At 40.7% G+C, this 16,733-nt stretch overlaps 1 protein-coding gene across 8 annotated transcripts in view; it reads right to left on the reverse strand.

Moving 5' to 3' along the window:
- The window catches only part of myo9aa (myosin IXAa), a 120,128-nt gene that overhangs the window by 84,459 nt on the left and 18,936 nt on the right, over positions 1-16,733 (reverse strand). For all 8 annotated transcript variants that reach the window (XM_034880483.1, XM_034880461.1, XM_034880451.1 and 5 more), the window contains exon 2: positions 6,332-7,294. In XM_034880483.1, coding sequence (XP_034736374.1) covers positions 6,332-7,207 — 876 coding nt within the window. In that variant the 5' untranslated portion in view covers positions 7,208-7,294. The remainder of the gene's footprint in view (positions 1-6,331; positions 7,295-16,733) is intronic.

Here is a 16,733-nt window from a genome sequence, read left to right on the forward strand (position 1 = left end):
CAGGGCAAAGTAAGTCTCTCTCGACCCCGCCCAGTTGGGGGAGATTCCAGTAATACACACTAATCCTATTCAGTGTTAGTGGAGGCTCTGGGGAGATGGTTTGTAAATGTACAAATGTATGTGTGTGTGCGTGTGTGTGTGCATTTCTGTGTCTGAGTGTATTAAGGTAGCGGTGAAGTAGATGCAGAGAGTTGAAACTGCTGACCTGTATTGACTCACACAGGGAGTGTTTCTGTTGGCTTGGAATGATGGAGGAGCACAACACGAGCTCCAACGCTTTTACATGCACAAAATATGAATATTTGTAGGTAAAAAAAAAATATAAACTACAAGAGGTGCTGTACTCGGGGTGTGTTCATTATATTTGATTCAGCATTAAGGTAGATTTATTTGCATTATTAAGAGTGGCCTTTCGAGGTTAGTAACAAACATATGGATTACTGCAGGTGTACCTGTCGCAGCACAGTGGAGGCAGTTAGTATTCCCAAGAGTAGACGGTCAGTATGGCTGTATTGGCATTGCAATAAAACAATGATTGTGAGCATTTGTGTCTCCGTGCATGACTTTGAATTTATGTGTGCATATGAAAATGGGTCTATCCTTTGATAGCAGTGGTGACACACACACACACACACACACACACACACTGCTCTAATGCCCTGTGACACCTCCTCCCTGGTCTTGAAAAGCAGATCCTGATGATGCACTGTCGGAGGGAGGTAACCCCATACTCTCTTGGGTCTCTTGACCCAGGGGGAAGAACAGAAGACAGCTGAGCTCATATTAAGATTTTTTTTGGTGGCAGTGGATAGACAGGAAAGGTGGGAGAGAGGTGGGGGATGACGCGTAGCAAAGGGCCGCAGGTCGGATTCGAAACCCGGGCCGCTGCAAAGGCCTCAGACTGCATGGGGTGCACGCTCTTACTGGGTGAGATAGAGCTACAGCTGAGCTCATATTACGCTGTCACTTAACAAGACAAATAACTGTGCCTCCTGTGTGTCAGCAATGTTGAACCAGAACCATTTCCTTATGTAATAGTAAAGCATTATATTTTGCAATGTATTGGTGACAAAAAAAAATCAAAAAAAAAAAAAATCACATGAATCCAAATCCTATAATTTGTTATATTCTAAAAATATATCCATACTTAAGGCTGCTGTACTATATTTTCAAAAATAGTTTTGAGGGATTTTGCTTTATTTTTGATAGCAGATGCTGTTGAGATATACAGGAAACATATCTTGCATTATCATACCTACGTAGGACATTCATTCTTCAACTGGGCTTTAAATCATTCTTAAATAGTCAGGGAGACAGCTGAAAGCCCAAAGACTTGACAGGCGGACACCTGGATTTAAAGCCTGGGTGATAGTTAAACGCTAGATGATGACTAGCTAGTAAAAAGAAAAGCACAAATCAATGCAAAAATAGGAACACCAAGAATCCATCTCCAAACTATCCAAGATACATTTTCATTTATCACTCTTTAATTCAACACTTGTTTGGTCTTTGTAGAGATGTCACGAAGAGAAAAGGTAACCTGTTATGTAAAGAACTCAGCAAAGGCAAGACATCTGCGCTAACCTGTCATTACTGATGAGCGCCGTTGAACAAATGGAGTTCAAGCAGAGAAACATACAGCAAATGGGCTTTAATGGTAACGCTGCACTGAGAGCTTTCCTTCATAGCTGTCTGTCAGCTAGACACCTTATGTAAGCCTTCCCCGTTAGTTTGCTTGTTTATGCAGCTTTAAAATATAAATCACACCAAGTTGTGGATTTTGAAAGATCTAGATTTTATTATGTATTGGCTATAAATTAGGCTATGTTCACGCTTGGCATCTTTTTGGACAGGTAAAAATTGGCATGGGCGATTTTGTAGTGAAAAAAAAACCTGTCAGTGTTTTAATTCCAAAAAGCAGCGAAGTGCGTCTTTTGTTGCTATAACAACAGTTACTGCTACGGTATCCTAGCCAGAGCGCTATGTGGAGCGGCGCCAACGTTAGATAAAACTAAGCGGTGACGCGGGCTAAAGAAAGAACAGGGGGAGGGAGAGAGAGAGAGAGAGAGAGAGAGAGAGAGAGAGAGAGAGAGAGAGAGAGAGAGAGAGAGGAGCTGCACCCGGTCACATCATAACTCCCTAAGCTACGACAAAGTGTGTGACGATTTCAATTTCAACCACAATTGAGCCACAATCTCAAATTTAAAAAAGAAATGGCGCTGTGGATGCAACCACGCCCCACTTCACATCCGGTGGGCTTGTCAAGCAGCCACCCAAGCCCCCAGGAACAGCGCCATGTCAGTGGAACAGCACCCCCTGACCCAAAAACCCTTTCCCCATTGACTGTATAACATATTCTGTCTTTATTATTGCACACTAACCTAGCAGCAAGCAAACTTTCCTTCTGCTTATAGCTAAATAGCCGACAAAACCGTATAGTTGATTAGTTGAACTACCTTGTTGAGCTAGGCTAGCCTCAATGTGTTCGTTTCTCAAATATAAGCTACTTTCAAATTCATGGGATGTTTCCCTGTAATAAATTGTCCACTTATTATACAACCTTCCACTGCAAGGCACTTGCTTTTATCTGACACAGTAATAATCAAACAGGACTCTGCTGCTTTCTTCTGACTTTTGGTAACACCATGAGGCCGAGCGAGGGGCACGGACCATGCTGCGTTCAGTTTCTGGGTTTCCAGTCGGAAACTATAAATGTCTCTGGCATAATTTGTATAAAAACCAACAGGTCTATGGTCAACTCGTAAAGATACGTTATTTGCTTTATGAAAGACATTGACGAAAACAAAAATTAAGGACATTTACTCAATCAATTTATTTTATTTTAGTTAGTTTTGTGCACAGACATTACAATGTTTTTTTTCTGCACCTAGTTTTTGTTATTTGTTTGTTTTTGTTAACAGATATACGTTTGAGTGTAGTACATTGCAAACAAAGGCAGATATTATTTTGTATAAATGTCAAGTCTAAAAACGGAAAAGCAACCTGTGCTTTGAAAAATACATATGTAAAAATGGAAAATCAAACTGAACCGTGACCTTATAAATCCTTTTTTTTCATTTTATTATTGTTATTGATTTTTTTAGTCCAGTCAGATTCTTCATTGTCTTACCATGTCTGTGCTGACTGCCTACGGTAAATAATAAGCAAGTTTAAAAAAAATTAAAAATAAATAGCGAGTCACTAGTCGGCTGTCAAAAAAAGCTTGAAGTTTTTTGTTTTATTTTTTTACAGAAAAGTACTCTATTAAATTTTCAAAAAGACACCCTGAGTTGCAAAATCAATAGGATTATAATGTAAAACAGAGGCTGGCAGCGTAAAAAAAAAAAAAAAAGACGCCAAGTGTGAACATGTCCATAGTTACTACATACCATGTACTGTACCTTGTTGGCATGTAGACAAAAGATAAAGAATACCAAAACTCCTTCAAACATTCAATTCCAGTGAGCAAGTATGTAGTCACAGGAATTTAAAGCTTCATTTACATTTCTGTCATACCTGGAGCAAGAAGGAAAACAACTTCAGGAATGACAGACAGCAGATAAGCACTATAACGACATCAGGTAAAGTATTTGATACACGTCACATATGCTTGTGTTAGTCTTCATTCTGCAGGGTCACCTGAAGTACAGAGGTGTTGAAGGTAGGATCACTAAAATGAGTCTATTTCCCTTTAAACTCTAACCCACAATTGAAGCTTGTCACATCTCTAACCGCCTAAGTATAAATAATAACCATGGTCAACCATAACACCGTAACTCACTGTGTTTATTCAACCAGCACAACATGGTTTATGTTTTCACCAAGTCGAGTTTCATTAATTGAAGCACTTGAGTGACAGGGCTTGTCAGGATCTTAACACGTAACTGTAGCTGTTGGCTGGTTTCCCAAAAAAAATTCTTGTACGTTCTACATTGTAACAGGAGTTTAAGAAAAAAGCTTCTATCTGTATTTTTTAGGCCTTGGTGCCTGGCTGCTTTGCTACAGGATGGTTAACCTGAGGCTGATACATCCACACTGTCCCGGTCGGTGATACCAGTCCTTTCAACTGGTCTAGTTATTAATGCCTGGACATAGGAAGAAAAGATAAGATACTGTACCTCTCCAAGTTACTTAATACATCTACTTTTACCAGTGTGTACCCAGGTGTGTACACTGGTAAACAATAGGCCGGAATTCTCCTCAAACATTTACATTTATTGGACTTTGCGCAGCTCTTTCTGTAACCACAAATTGCTTTAAACAATTTTTTTTCACATACTATTAGTAATCCCAAACACCTCTAAACAGACTTTGATGTGGGAAATCAGAGTTCCCCTAAACAAGAACTGAGGCACAGCTCTTGTCTTGTCTTGGCGCATGTCAGAAGTCAAGGATAAACTCACTGCTCTTTACATTAAGATGTGAGAACATTAACTCCAGTAGTAGTAGGTGGATTTTACAGTCTTCATGTCATGGACAAAATCTTATGATGAGGCATGCATCATCCCTCCTGTTCTGCTTGTCTACTTTTCTGAATGAAGAGCTACAAGGAAATGAAGACAGAGTATTCCTATGAGGTAATGTTGGCTGCCGTTCCTCCCCTCCTCATCCCGAACCCTCTCTGCGGTAGCAGCGCAGCTCCATCCTCAGTATCAATCACCAGCGGGCAGATAAGCAATCTTACTGTGCAAACAATTAAAGGCTGCTCCTCTGCACTCAAAACTTCCCACTCGTGTTGCTAAGTTGAGGATTAACCCAATATGCTTACACATTAACCACAGAGACACGCACACAATGGCATTCCTGAGAACTGTGTTTGCTAAACTGAAGGCAATAAAATGCTTCGTATAGCTACTTGTTGCAAAGGTTGTGGTCTGGCTGGTTACCTTTGAACTTGGCTTCTAAGCTGCCAATTTCAACTTGAATGATGGGAACACTGGTAGAATCTGTATTGTATTACATAGGGGAGATGTGAAATACATTAAATAGCTTTTGGGCTGAGACATTAGAAATTTAAAACAGACATCATCTCCAGTAGATTGGCTATAAAGTCAAGATAGCATTCAGATTTGGCTGGTAGATTATGAACACAGTTGTCCAATCATGGCTGACTATACCCTTGACGAAGAAATACCAGAAGACATGTATGCATTTCTGTGAGCACTGCCCAGTTTTTTGTCAATCAAATGCAAACAGCAGGTGGTTGGGTGACGTGACAGGGAGTGATCTAACCTCATTATAATATACAACAACCCTCTTGATAAAAATCAACTATTATTTGCCTTCTTCATTGGCAGCATTGTGCATACAGTTTCAGGGTGTTATCCAACCATCAGGAATTCAGTTGATGTTGAAGACAAATAAGAAAACAATGTGAGATTGTGAAAATGTTAAGGACTCTTGACTGGTATGCCCTAAAGCAACAGGTCCCTGAAGTAGAAAAAGAATATGAGTGGAATGTCTTCTGTGATATGAAAACTACCAGTTTCCTTCACAGCCTTCGGCTGGGCCTCTACAAGGTCTACCTTGAGACAATCTTTCCACTGTCAAGAACAAAAGTGGTTGCAATTACAAAAACGAGACTCTACAACTGTAACCAGTGATAGGCCACTGGCTGCTTGCAGATAGAGGGATCATCTGTGTGCTACATTATCCCCACACAGCTGGACTAAAAGTGTAATAAACATCTGTATTGGAGCAGATACAACTCGGGGCCAGCCATACAGAGTTAAGCAGTGTTGTGTAACAGATGAAATCCACACAGAAACTCACATTCACAGCGAGACATGTTAAGTATGGTGGCAGGAATCACTCCATTTACACAGGCAAACATCAGCCCACACATATTGGTAACTAACACTTCAACATAAAGCTTATCTTCTAAAGAAATCAATTATCCTGACTTCATCCCTCCACCTCAACTGGCTTTGCAATCTGTACAGCGTATAACAGTTTTTGTGATATGTGAAGTAAAAGTCATTTACGTTTAGGGCTGTGACAATAACCGCATCACCCCATTACCGGCGGTGAAGTAACACTACCAGGGTGATAACATCATTCATGTTCATAGTTATAAAATACCTCATTTACATGTTCTGGGATTTTACAGAAGTACAGAGCTTTTTTAAGTCATGGCTTGTCTTTTCGGAGTCAAGTCTCAAATGAACAAAGTCTCGCGGAAGTCTAATCTTGAGATGTCATTTTTGTAACTTAGGTCTGAGTCGAGGCCAAGTCTCTTGTCTCAAACGCACAGCTTTGTTATCACCAGAGCACATTCGCAAGCAACAAAAACATTTCTACTGAAACCCAGAATGCTCATGTTTCGACTTACCTCTAGTACTGGCCCGGCCCCCAAGATGATCTGCTCCACTCCACTGGCAAAACCCTTCTGGCTGAGAGCGGTCAGATGATGAATGAGAAAGTTTGTGCTCTGCGTCTTCCCAGAGCCGCTCTCCCCAGATATGACGATGCACTGATTTCTCTCTTTCTGCAGCATGGCATGGTACGCCACATCGGCCACGGCGTAAATATGTGGCTCCAAATCCCCCAATGAATGATTATCATACATCTTCACATACTTAGGGTTGTAGATGGGCAGGAACTTAAAGGGGTTAATGACGATGAGGATGCTTCCGACATACGTGTAGATCTTTTCCTGGCGGAAGCGCGAGCGCAGGTTGTCCAGCAGCGAGCGCTCGTTGAGCTCCGGCAGGCGGCACAGATCTGCCTGGTCACCCTGAGACTCAGGCTGAGGCAGCAGTCCACGTTCCACCATGCGCCTGCGCTCCTCTGTGACCTGCAGCCACATCTGGAGGCTGCCGCCATAGTGAATCGAGCCGTCTAGGTTCTTCTGCCTCAGGAGAAAGCGGTAATCCTCACCGCCGGACAGTGGACGGTGCTCTAGTGCCACCCGGGGCCAGAGCATCATCCTCTGCACGGGACAGTCGCAGGGGTTCAGAATCCATTCTTCCCCACCAAACTCCTTCACCTCAGCCAGAACATAACACCTGGTGCGGTCCAGCTGCAGGCGTTCAATTACACGTTCGATGGCTTCAGCGGCTGTGGTGGTCTTGCGGGCACTGATCGGGCAGTAGATGGTGCCCTCGGCCAGGGCGCCCGGGTAGATGCGCACGGTGAACTCGGAGTTCTCGAAGCGCGGCCGCCGGCCCAGGGTGCCCATGCCACCAACGCCATCACGAGCACTCATGGCAAAGCAGGAGTTCCCATTAGCAGCAGCCCGGCACTGGCGCGTCCTTTACTGGACTGGAGAGGCCACCGATTCAAGACATTACCACTGTGAAGCAGAAGACAAAAGATTGATCAATACCCTGAAGATTTAGGATGGGTCTAAAACTAAAAATGTCACTTTTTTTATATAAGCTGACACAGAAAAGGCTGATTACGCAACTAATAAAATAAACAGCAAAGCATTAGCAGGAATAATATGGTATGACACTGCAATAAAAGCAGACTTCTACCAACTGTTACATGGATCTAAAAACAGACCACAGCCTTCAGATTACGAAATGTGTCAGATTATGACACAAAACCTTGATGTGCTCATTAGGTAATCTACTCAAGGGACAAATTATTTTGCTGGAGCTCCGCCATGCATACTCATAAAGGATAAAGAACAAGTCATCAGGATCTACAGGATTACACTTAACACACATACACACTCCCGAGCACACACATAAGCTCTCGCCAACACCAGCAGCTGCCTTCCTCTTTACTGAAGAGACAATCTCGCCATTCACCAGTTCCCTCTTTAATACACAGCACAGAGACATCATGGGGTGAGAGAGAGGGACGAGTGACTAAACTGCTGATAAAAACTCTCTGCTGCTCTGCGATTTCGTCGCTATCATCAGGATTTTAGACAGTTCTGTAACACAAACATTTAATAAACTACATCTACGTGTCAATGAACCTAAAAGTTAGTTTTGAGAAATATTCATGCAATAAATACAAGAATGCACAGGCAAAAAGTTAAAACAACGATACGCGGGCGCCCGAATAGAACAGTTGGTAGAGCGGATACCAATAGATAGAGATTTACTCCTCAAAACAGCAGTCACGGGTTCGACTCCGACCTGCGGCCCTTTGCTACATATCCTTCTCCTCCCATGTCTTCAGATGTCAAAAAAAGGCCCAAATCCAAATGCATTCCAGATGTAACGCGCTGTAATTTTTCTTTATGTTGTAACCACTTTCTTTCCACTCGTCTCAGGGACTTCTACTTTAGATGCAGATTTTTAAAGCAGAGGGATGAGCTTCAACTTGCTATCAGTTGTGGCTTTTTTTGTGTAGGTGGAAAAGGGAATGATGATGTACTGGCGTACGTTACTTGTGTGAAGTTGCCCCTATTAATTAGTGAGTAACGTGTTGTGGCTGCATTGCATTCTGGTCTATAAAGAACTAGAATGTGTGCATAAATTACTAGTATATTTGTATCTTCTAAAAACGAATTTCTCCTGCCGAGTATCCAAAAGATGAAAAGGCCCAGTTAAATTTCCCACAGCCCAAGGTAGTAGCTTCAAAAGTACGGATTTGTCCAGCCAACAGTCCAAACCCAGAGATATTCAGTTTACAAGCATGTAGTATGACAAAGAAAAGGATCAAATGCCCACATTTAAGAATGGAACCAGCAAATGTTTGGCTGTTTCACTTTCTAGATGACCTTTTACCCATCTTAGACCTTTACAAGTCTTAGTTGATCAATCCCTATGTCCTTAATCTACACATCTTTAAATAAATGAAACCTAAGCAGCCTGCTGCCTTTTTCTTTCTGAATTTGAGTAGAAGATCGATGTGCAATGCAACATAATACACTCAACATACATCACAGCTACTAGGGGTGGGAATCTCTTGGCACTTCCCAATTTGATTCTGAACCGATTATTGATGAAACAATTTTTTTTTCCATGCATGATTTAAGAAATATACAAATCTGAGGTTGTTACTCAGTTTGCTAACTGCTAGACAAACCAGCTTTACAGAGCTTAGATTTGGACATATACAGTGTTTGTCACACACACGTTTTAATGAAATGTTTTTGTCTAATGAGGTTTTTATTGTGTAGTCATTCCATAATTAAGCCTTAAACATGCTGAGTCACCTTCTCTCACTGTGATCTTCCGTGTTAGAGGCTCAGTCATGTTTAAAGGTGGAGAACATGAAACATGAGGTGGTCAGATGTAATGTGATAAAGTAGTTGAACAGGCTATATGTGTTTTGCCTAATTCTTTTATGCAAGTCTTATTAGATCATTTGTGTGATTTGTACTCATCTGGATACAGTAACTTAAAAAAAAAACATTCAATTTTTGAGAAAAACTTAATTATTTTCACTTAATTATTAACTTGATCGTTCTAGAGAATCGTGATCCATCTAAGAATCAATTAATTTTCCCACCCCCAACAGCTACACATGAATGAGGAACAATGTGACTGACGCATGCCGACCTTCTAAACTGTCGAAGAGCGTAGCCAAACTTCTATTTTTCCACATTTTATTTGGCAAACAGTTTGTATTTGAGTGAGCAGTTGTGACTGCTAATAGCATATTGTAGCTAGTACATTACATGCATTTGTATAAATATAATAAAATAATATGTAACAATCCTTTGTCTTTACTGCTATCATTCTTATCTTCAATATCAGAATGCATGAAGAACAAAAATGATGATATTCCTTCCTAACTGTATGGGCAGCATGACCACAGAAACAGCGACAAAAAGTAAAAACAGGAAATGGAACATGGACACGTATAGAGCACACAGGGCTCCTGCACACCTGGTCATTTCCTGTTGCCCCATACCTCTGATGCCATGTGTTGCCTCAGCAACTATGATATGACCATGGCGCACAAAAACACATGCTCACAGTACCTCTCCTCTTTGCAACTACAGACACACACCCATATGAGACAAAACTCACATGTCACCTTTTTAACCTCAAACAAAGCATTCAATTGAATTAGGCCAAATCCATCTACGCAGCCACACACACACACACACAGCAACTGACAGCTCAGCTGGGCAATAAATTGATATTAAATGGTTATTGTTATATGAGAATAGATATCTTAGATTTTGGATATAGTAATATGGCAAAATTAGTCTTTTCCTGGTTTTAAAGGCTGCATTATGGTAAAGTGATTTTTTTTATTTCTTAACTTACCAAACTGTTCTATTATTTGCCTTTACCCTCTTACAATAATAATGATTATTTATAAAAAATCTCATTGTGTAAATATTTTGTGAAAGCATGAATAGTCGACGCTACAATATTGTTGCATTATCGATATAAAAGGAATTTTTTAGAAAATGTTGTGACCCTTTATTTTCTCCATTTCGCCAGGCCCTACTGACAGGTAATAACTAGACTGTGATGACTGTAGGTATGAGAGTGTGTTTTGTGCTGAGTGAGTTAGGGCCCAGCGCCTGGAACAGATGGTCAGCTTGCTGCTTAAAGGATAGGGAGGGGGGATTTAGGGTTGTGGCAGTGCTGGACAACACAGGCCCATGCTGGCTGCTTCTCTCTTTACCATCACACGAGCACAACCAACTCATGGACAACTAGAGGGTAACTTAGAATAACGTTACATTACAATAGCTGCAATTGGCGCAATTGGCCCACTACTAGTAATGGAGCGTTGCCAACACACGCACACAAAATACAACAAAACGTGTGTAATAATAATAATAATAATAATACATTTTATTATGTTATGATCGGGAATGCTGTGCTATGACTTTTCAATGAGATTAGCCGCTCGCTTTTCAGAAAATTGGCAAAAACGGCAATGATTTCTCATAGACTTTAATGGGAAATGTTCTGGAAATCGCTCAAAATTGCTTAAAACGCCCTCTCTTTGGGGCCATGCTGTATCACCATACTTTAACGTAGAAACATAATTAAAAGTTTAAACCGCAGACAATACTTTGGCGTTTATTGGGCTGAATGGGCATTCGGATATCAAGCACAGTTTCTCCCAAATCACAGTTTACGTATCGTTCTGTACCACTTCCGATTTTCCAAAATCACCTTGGTTCTCTTTCTACAACTTGCATCCACGCCAACAATTCTAACTTGTCATGGGCATTTTATTCATCAAAACTTAGTCTTGCCTAGTTTCAGCTAAGGTGCTAATTTATGCAATATGAATTATACTTTTTGCTCAGCAACCTTTCAAATGACAAGAGTTCCAAATCCTCAGTCTCTTAGTGGCAGAGGGACTGCAGGGTTAGCTAACGTTAACTTTTCCAAGACAACGGATTTGGACTTGCTTTTTTTGCTCAGCAAACACTGCTGTGGCTGCCCTCCTGCCATCTTTGCTCGCACTGAGTTTTTTTAATTCCAGTGGATGCACACAACTTGCCCCCTTGACTGCAGAGAGATTTTATGGCTTTGAGAGGAGAGGATGTGTGCGTGCGGATGTGAGCATGCGTCATTCTTGCAAAACAGAAAATGGCAATATAATAATTTTTTTGTCTCAATTATACTATATTGATGATTGTTGGGAGCCAAAATCGAAAATCAATTAATAGCACAGCCCTACTAAAAGCCTCACCAATTCTGGTATCAACAACGTCTTCTGTAACCTACGAACACAGATTTCCTGATAGTAAAAAAGGCCTTTTAACAAGACTGTGGTGACTTTTGGAAACAAATACAGTGGGTGCCATGGTAGTAGTGGTGAGGTAGCTGTTATGACAGGAGAGAGGTGAAACAGATTTATTTCGGAGACTACAGGGTTTTATTTCACTTACACTCTCTGCATCTTAAATGTTTCAAGCAAAATAGTTCACATTTACAGATTAAAAGCTCCTTTATGCTCTGAATTTGGAAAAGGTGATAACCCGAATATTGTAGTCAGGGTTAAAAAATGTAAAAGTGTATAGAATTGTAAAAAGTAAACATATTCATTTGTTTTGTATATGTCACTGTTGTCACACAACCTGTTTCCTGGGTATGTAACGATAAAAGGGGTTACTGTTGATTATGGGCTGTTCACCGAAATATGATACAATATTTCTGGGAGTGAATCCACCAGCACAAATTCAGTTGTTGTCCAAGGGATGCACACAAATGTCTTTGCGAATGCTACTTATGTGTCCAAGAGAAAAATCTATTTTTAGATAAAAAATGTTATTTCTTCAATCCTCCAACAGCCCATCACTGTTCTCCACACTGCAAAAAACTGCATGTGAAAGGACAACTGTGATACTAAACACTTTTACACTTAGTAATTACAATTGTTGCCATTTTTAAACTAAGTAATCTGTGACACACACACACACACACACACACACACAAACACACACATACACAGTGCATGGACGACCTCAAAGTAGCAAACGTACAGCCACAAAGTAAGCAAAGAAAATAAATGTTAAAGGCATGATGACACGTCACCTGAGCAATGTGCATGTGTGCCTGCACGGTAACAGAAAATTAAAAAAGGTTTGTTTTAGATGCGCTCGAGGTTTGTGGCCTGGAGGGAGTGACAAAGCAGAAGGGGCAGCCGGAGGAAACCTGCCCACTGCATGCCCTCTTCTTCGTCTCTGTCCCCCCTTAAAGAACATCAACCAGAAACAGATATGGCTACAACACCTGCATGCTCACAGATTAGGACTCAGTCAAGTAGTCTAACCTGGAATCTGTTTTGAGGGACTTTTCCCAAGAACCAGCCAACTACAACAGACCCAATCTAAACTAAGAATCCGACACACAGAAAAGCTGGAAATCACAGAAAACTAATTCTGAACATGTAAAACAACAAAACACACGCATTCTTGTTTTGTGTTAAATTTAGGCCAGATGTAATCAGAGTTCACTAAAGGCAAGAGTTATGTTGGGATTTATCTGTACTTGGATGGTCAGCTTAAAACAACCTGGACCATGAGCGAAATTTGGAAAGAGTGGTGTGTAGTATTGGGGTCCAGCCAAGGGCGTCGGACTGGGGGGGGGGAGAAAAGGGACTGAGTGACCCTGGGCCCTCATGTGAGGAGGGCCCAAAAAGATGCTAGAATGAATAGTTGTGGATTAGGGGTGGTGGGACAAAAACGGGACGTGATTTGAAATTAGGAAAAATCGGAAGTTGTAAAAAGGTTATAAATTGAAAAATATCGCAGAATATTGCAATATGTTTAAAATCGCAATAGCATCGTATTGTGACATAAGTATCGTGATGATATTGTATTGTGAGGCCTCTGGTGATTCTCACCACTACTGTGGATGGGGGGAGGGGCCCATGGAAAATGCCTTTCTACAGGGCCCAGGATTTTGTGCAACGCCCCTGGGTCCAGCTCACTTTTCCAATGCAGTTGATTTAATAAAACAATTCATTCCACAGGTGTGAATTTTACACAAGTGTGAACCAATATGCACTTACTGTGAAAATTAACATTTTGAAGTCAAAATCAAGATTTTGGAATGTTACAAATTGCATGCTTAAAGCATTGGTTAAATGCTTTAAGCTATTATTTAATAAATAAGAATCTTTCAACATAACACCCAGTTAGAGATAGTCAGATGGTGTTGTGGGCGGGACATGAAGTCAGACTCAGTTGTGAGTGAAATCAAAGCAGAGGGACAGACACAGAGCTGTAGCAGAGCCAAAGTAGACCCCTTTATTGGTTATCGGGCAAATAAAAACGCAGATACAGATAATTCGCAAACGAAAAACAAAACAATCTGTGTATCCCTAGTTTACACACTTCCGTATTCTGAACATTGTCTATTTGGAGGTTCTGTCTGAAGGGAACCCAAGGAGTTTCACCATGTGAGTCAGACTCTTCAATGGCTGCCATTGTTGCAGAGGAGAGCTTTCAGAAAAGCTCTGTGTGTGTGCGTGTGTGTCAACAGGGCTAAGCTTGTGTATTCAGGGTTAACAATGTTGTGGTGGCTCTTAACTGTACCTTTAGCCACTGAGAATCTGTATGCATGTTTCACTAAGGCGTGTAAATTGGCACTGGATTGTGAACTTTCATATCTCGTCTACACGTGTTTTTTAATGGCTTCACTGGAAAATCTGACAGCTCTGAGGTGCCAAATGCTGCTATGTTTATAGGCTCCATGTCACAGGATCGCAATGATAGTAAAGGCTGCTAACCATAATCTTTTTCTACTGATACTATCTGTACACAGCTTGACATCATGTGAAATTCCCAATTGACTGGCTAAACCATTTGGGTAACGTTGGCTATTTAAACCAAAGTCCATATTTGATACCATTTTGTTTTATTAATGGGAAACAAAGACAGTCAAACCTCCATTTATTAACCCTTAAATTTAGAGAACAAATCAATGCATCCTTCATCAGGAGGTCAGCAGAGCTACAGGTCACCAGAGGTTTCACTGGGCGTGTTCATTAGTGGAAAGAAGTGACTATGCTGGTTGGATCACATAACGACAGGTGCGTTGAATTTGTAATTAATAATTGTATTGCCATGTTCTGCCATAATAATTCTCCTACTTTGTAAAAATTGTGTAATTTTTGCAGAAAAATAATTTGTTAATTTTGTGGTTGCTCTGTTTTAATTTCCACATTAGACCAAGTACTATAAAACGATGATAGTGAACCATGATTCAATATCGTTCATGTTCTTTTGCAGTCATGAAATCAATATGCTGTATAGTTTGCATGATGGGAATACCTTCTTTATTTGTAAAGTACTTTATAATATACTCTTACATACTCTACTACTTCTTATATACTTTATATACTCTGGGGTTAGTTCATTGCTACCTGTCTCCCTAGTATCAAAGAAGATGCTAATTAGGCCAGTGCATTACAGCCTAAATAAGACACAGACAAGCCACAGAGAGCCGTAATGCAGTGTAAATACCACACAGAAACTAATTTCTCCGCTTTTAATAGGTCTACACTGCCTTCAAAAAAAGGCCCAACCTCCCTCCCTATTACAGAGGAAATTGCACTTCAGACACAGAACACGTCCAGCATGAGCAGTCATAAATCCAACTGAAAGAAAAAAGGGATAGGCATGAGCTGCTAAGAATAAGAATGTACTTTGATTGACATAATGAAGATATACTAAAAGTGTCACAAAGAAAAAGAAAAATGACGTGTGCAGCATTAAAGTAAATAACTTCCACATACTGTAGTCCTGTGTAGTGTACAGAGCCAAGAGGACATGTTGAGAGCAGCCATTTAATAAACTACATATCAACATAATACACAGTAAAAGCCTGATTAGTTGCTTGAAAAGGACCATACAGATTTGAACAATTGGTTGGATTTGGTTGGCTGTCCGCAGTCTGAGCAGTTTCGTCATCTGATTTACTTACTGAAAGCTTTCAAAATATCCATTTTAAACTGGTGTGAGTTTGTTTTAGTATTACTGGAGTCAAATTGTACATGTTGTGGCTCAAACTGTAGTCTTAATTGAGACGAAGCAGAGATATAAAACTGAAGATCATTGCAAAACAGACCCTGTATCGTCTGCATGTTTCAGCCATCAACTGCTCCATATTTTTCGTTTTCTTCTTGCTTTCCACTTATAGTAGATTTCCACAAAGTAACGCTGACTTTTTCTATTTTAGTGAACACTGGGTGAGGACAAGACCGTCTAATTTAAATGAACTTAATTGAAATTGTCGCTTGACAAAACCGGCCAGTGGTCAACTGATACTGTACAGTGTGGGCATAAAAGCAGCAGGTTCTAGCCATAGACAGTTAAAGAAATTGACCAACAGATCCCGTTGTTCTGGACGGAGACCATTGAAAGGAAAATACAAGCACTGTGATGGCTGAGCCTTACTGTGCAGCCTCCAACTGAGCTTGACGACGTACTGTAGTTGTGACATGAGCAACTTGTCTGAAAGTTGTAAATCTTCTGGTAGCTGTGCAAGAGAAATCTCAACCATTCCCAATCAGCAGAGATGGACACCGTAGTAGATGTTAGGTGATAACATAGGCACAGGCTAATTACTAATAACTAACATGCTAGTTAACATAAGTAATTGAACCAAAACAGCTGATGTAAGTTGAAACTGTCTGCAAGCTTCTCCTGGCAATATAGTGATTTGTCGACTATGCGACAGTAAGTTGCGTGGTTATGACACAATCGTTAGCCTTAGCCGACAGTTATTCACTGTCATGGTAGCGTCAAAATGAATGGCAGTCAATGGAATGCTAACTGCTGGTGATGGCTTTGTAGCATTAAAATGGCGTCTTGGGAGCTCCGCTTAGACTGGAGAGGCTTACCACGTTGGTTCCAGCCGATTAAATATGTAGAGTGAGTTAACGCAATGTACAGGACTATTAAATAAATGTAATTATATATATATATATATATATATATATATATATATATAGCGCTTTTCCAGTCTTAACAACTGCTCAAAGCGCTTTTACATTACAGGAAACATTCACCATTCACACACATTCATACACTGTGGCCCAGGCTGACGTAAAAGGGGACACCTGCTAATCAGATACACACTCACACACATACATTCACACTCCGATGCGCAGCACCGGGGGCAACTAGGGGTTCAGTGTCTTACCCAAGGACACTTCGACAATGACTGCAGGACTGAGCCACAGCCGCCCCTATTAAACAAGTGCTCACTCGCAATAGCTGCTACCACGTATGCTATATAAGCAAATACCATTATACGGGTGTGGTATTTACAGTGGGTACGGAAAGTATTCAGACCCCTTTAAATTTTTCACTCTTTGTTTCATTGCAGCCATTTTCCAAA

This window comes from Etheostoma cragini, chromosome 1 (assembly GCF_013103735.1).
Source record: "Etheostoma cragini isolate CJK2018 chromosome 1, CSU_Ecrag_1.0, whole genome shotgun sequence".
Taxonomy (NCBI): Eukaryota; Metazoa; Chordata; class Actinopteri; order Perciformes; family Percidae; genus Etheostoma; species Etheostoma cragini.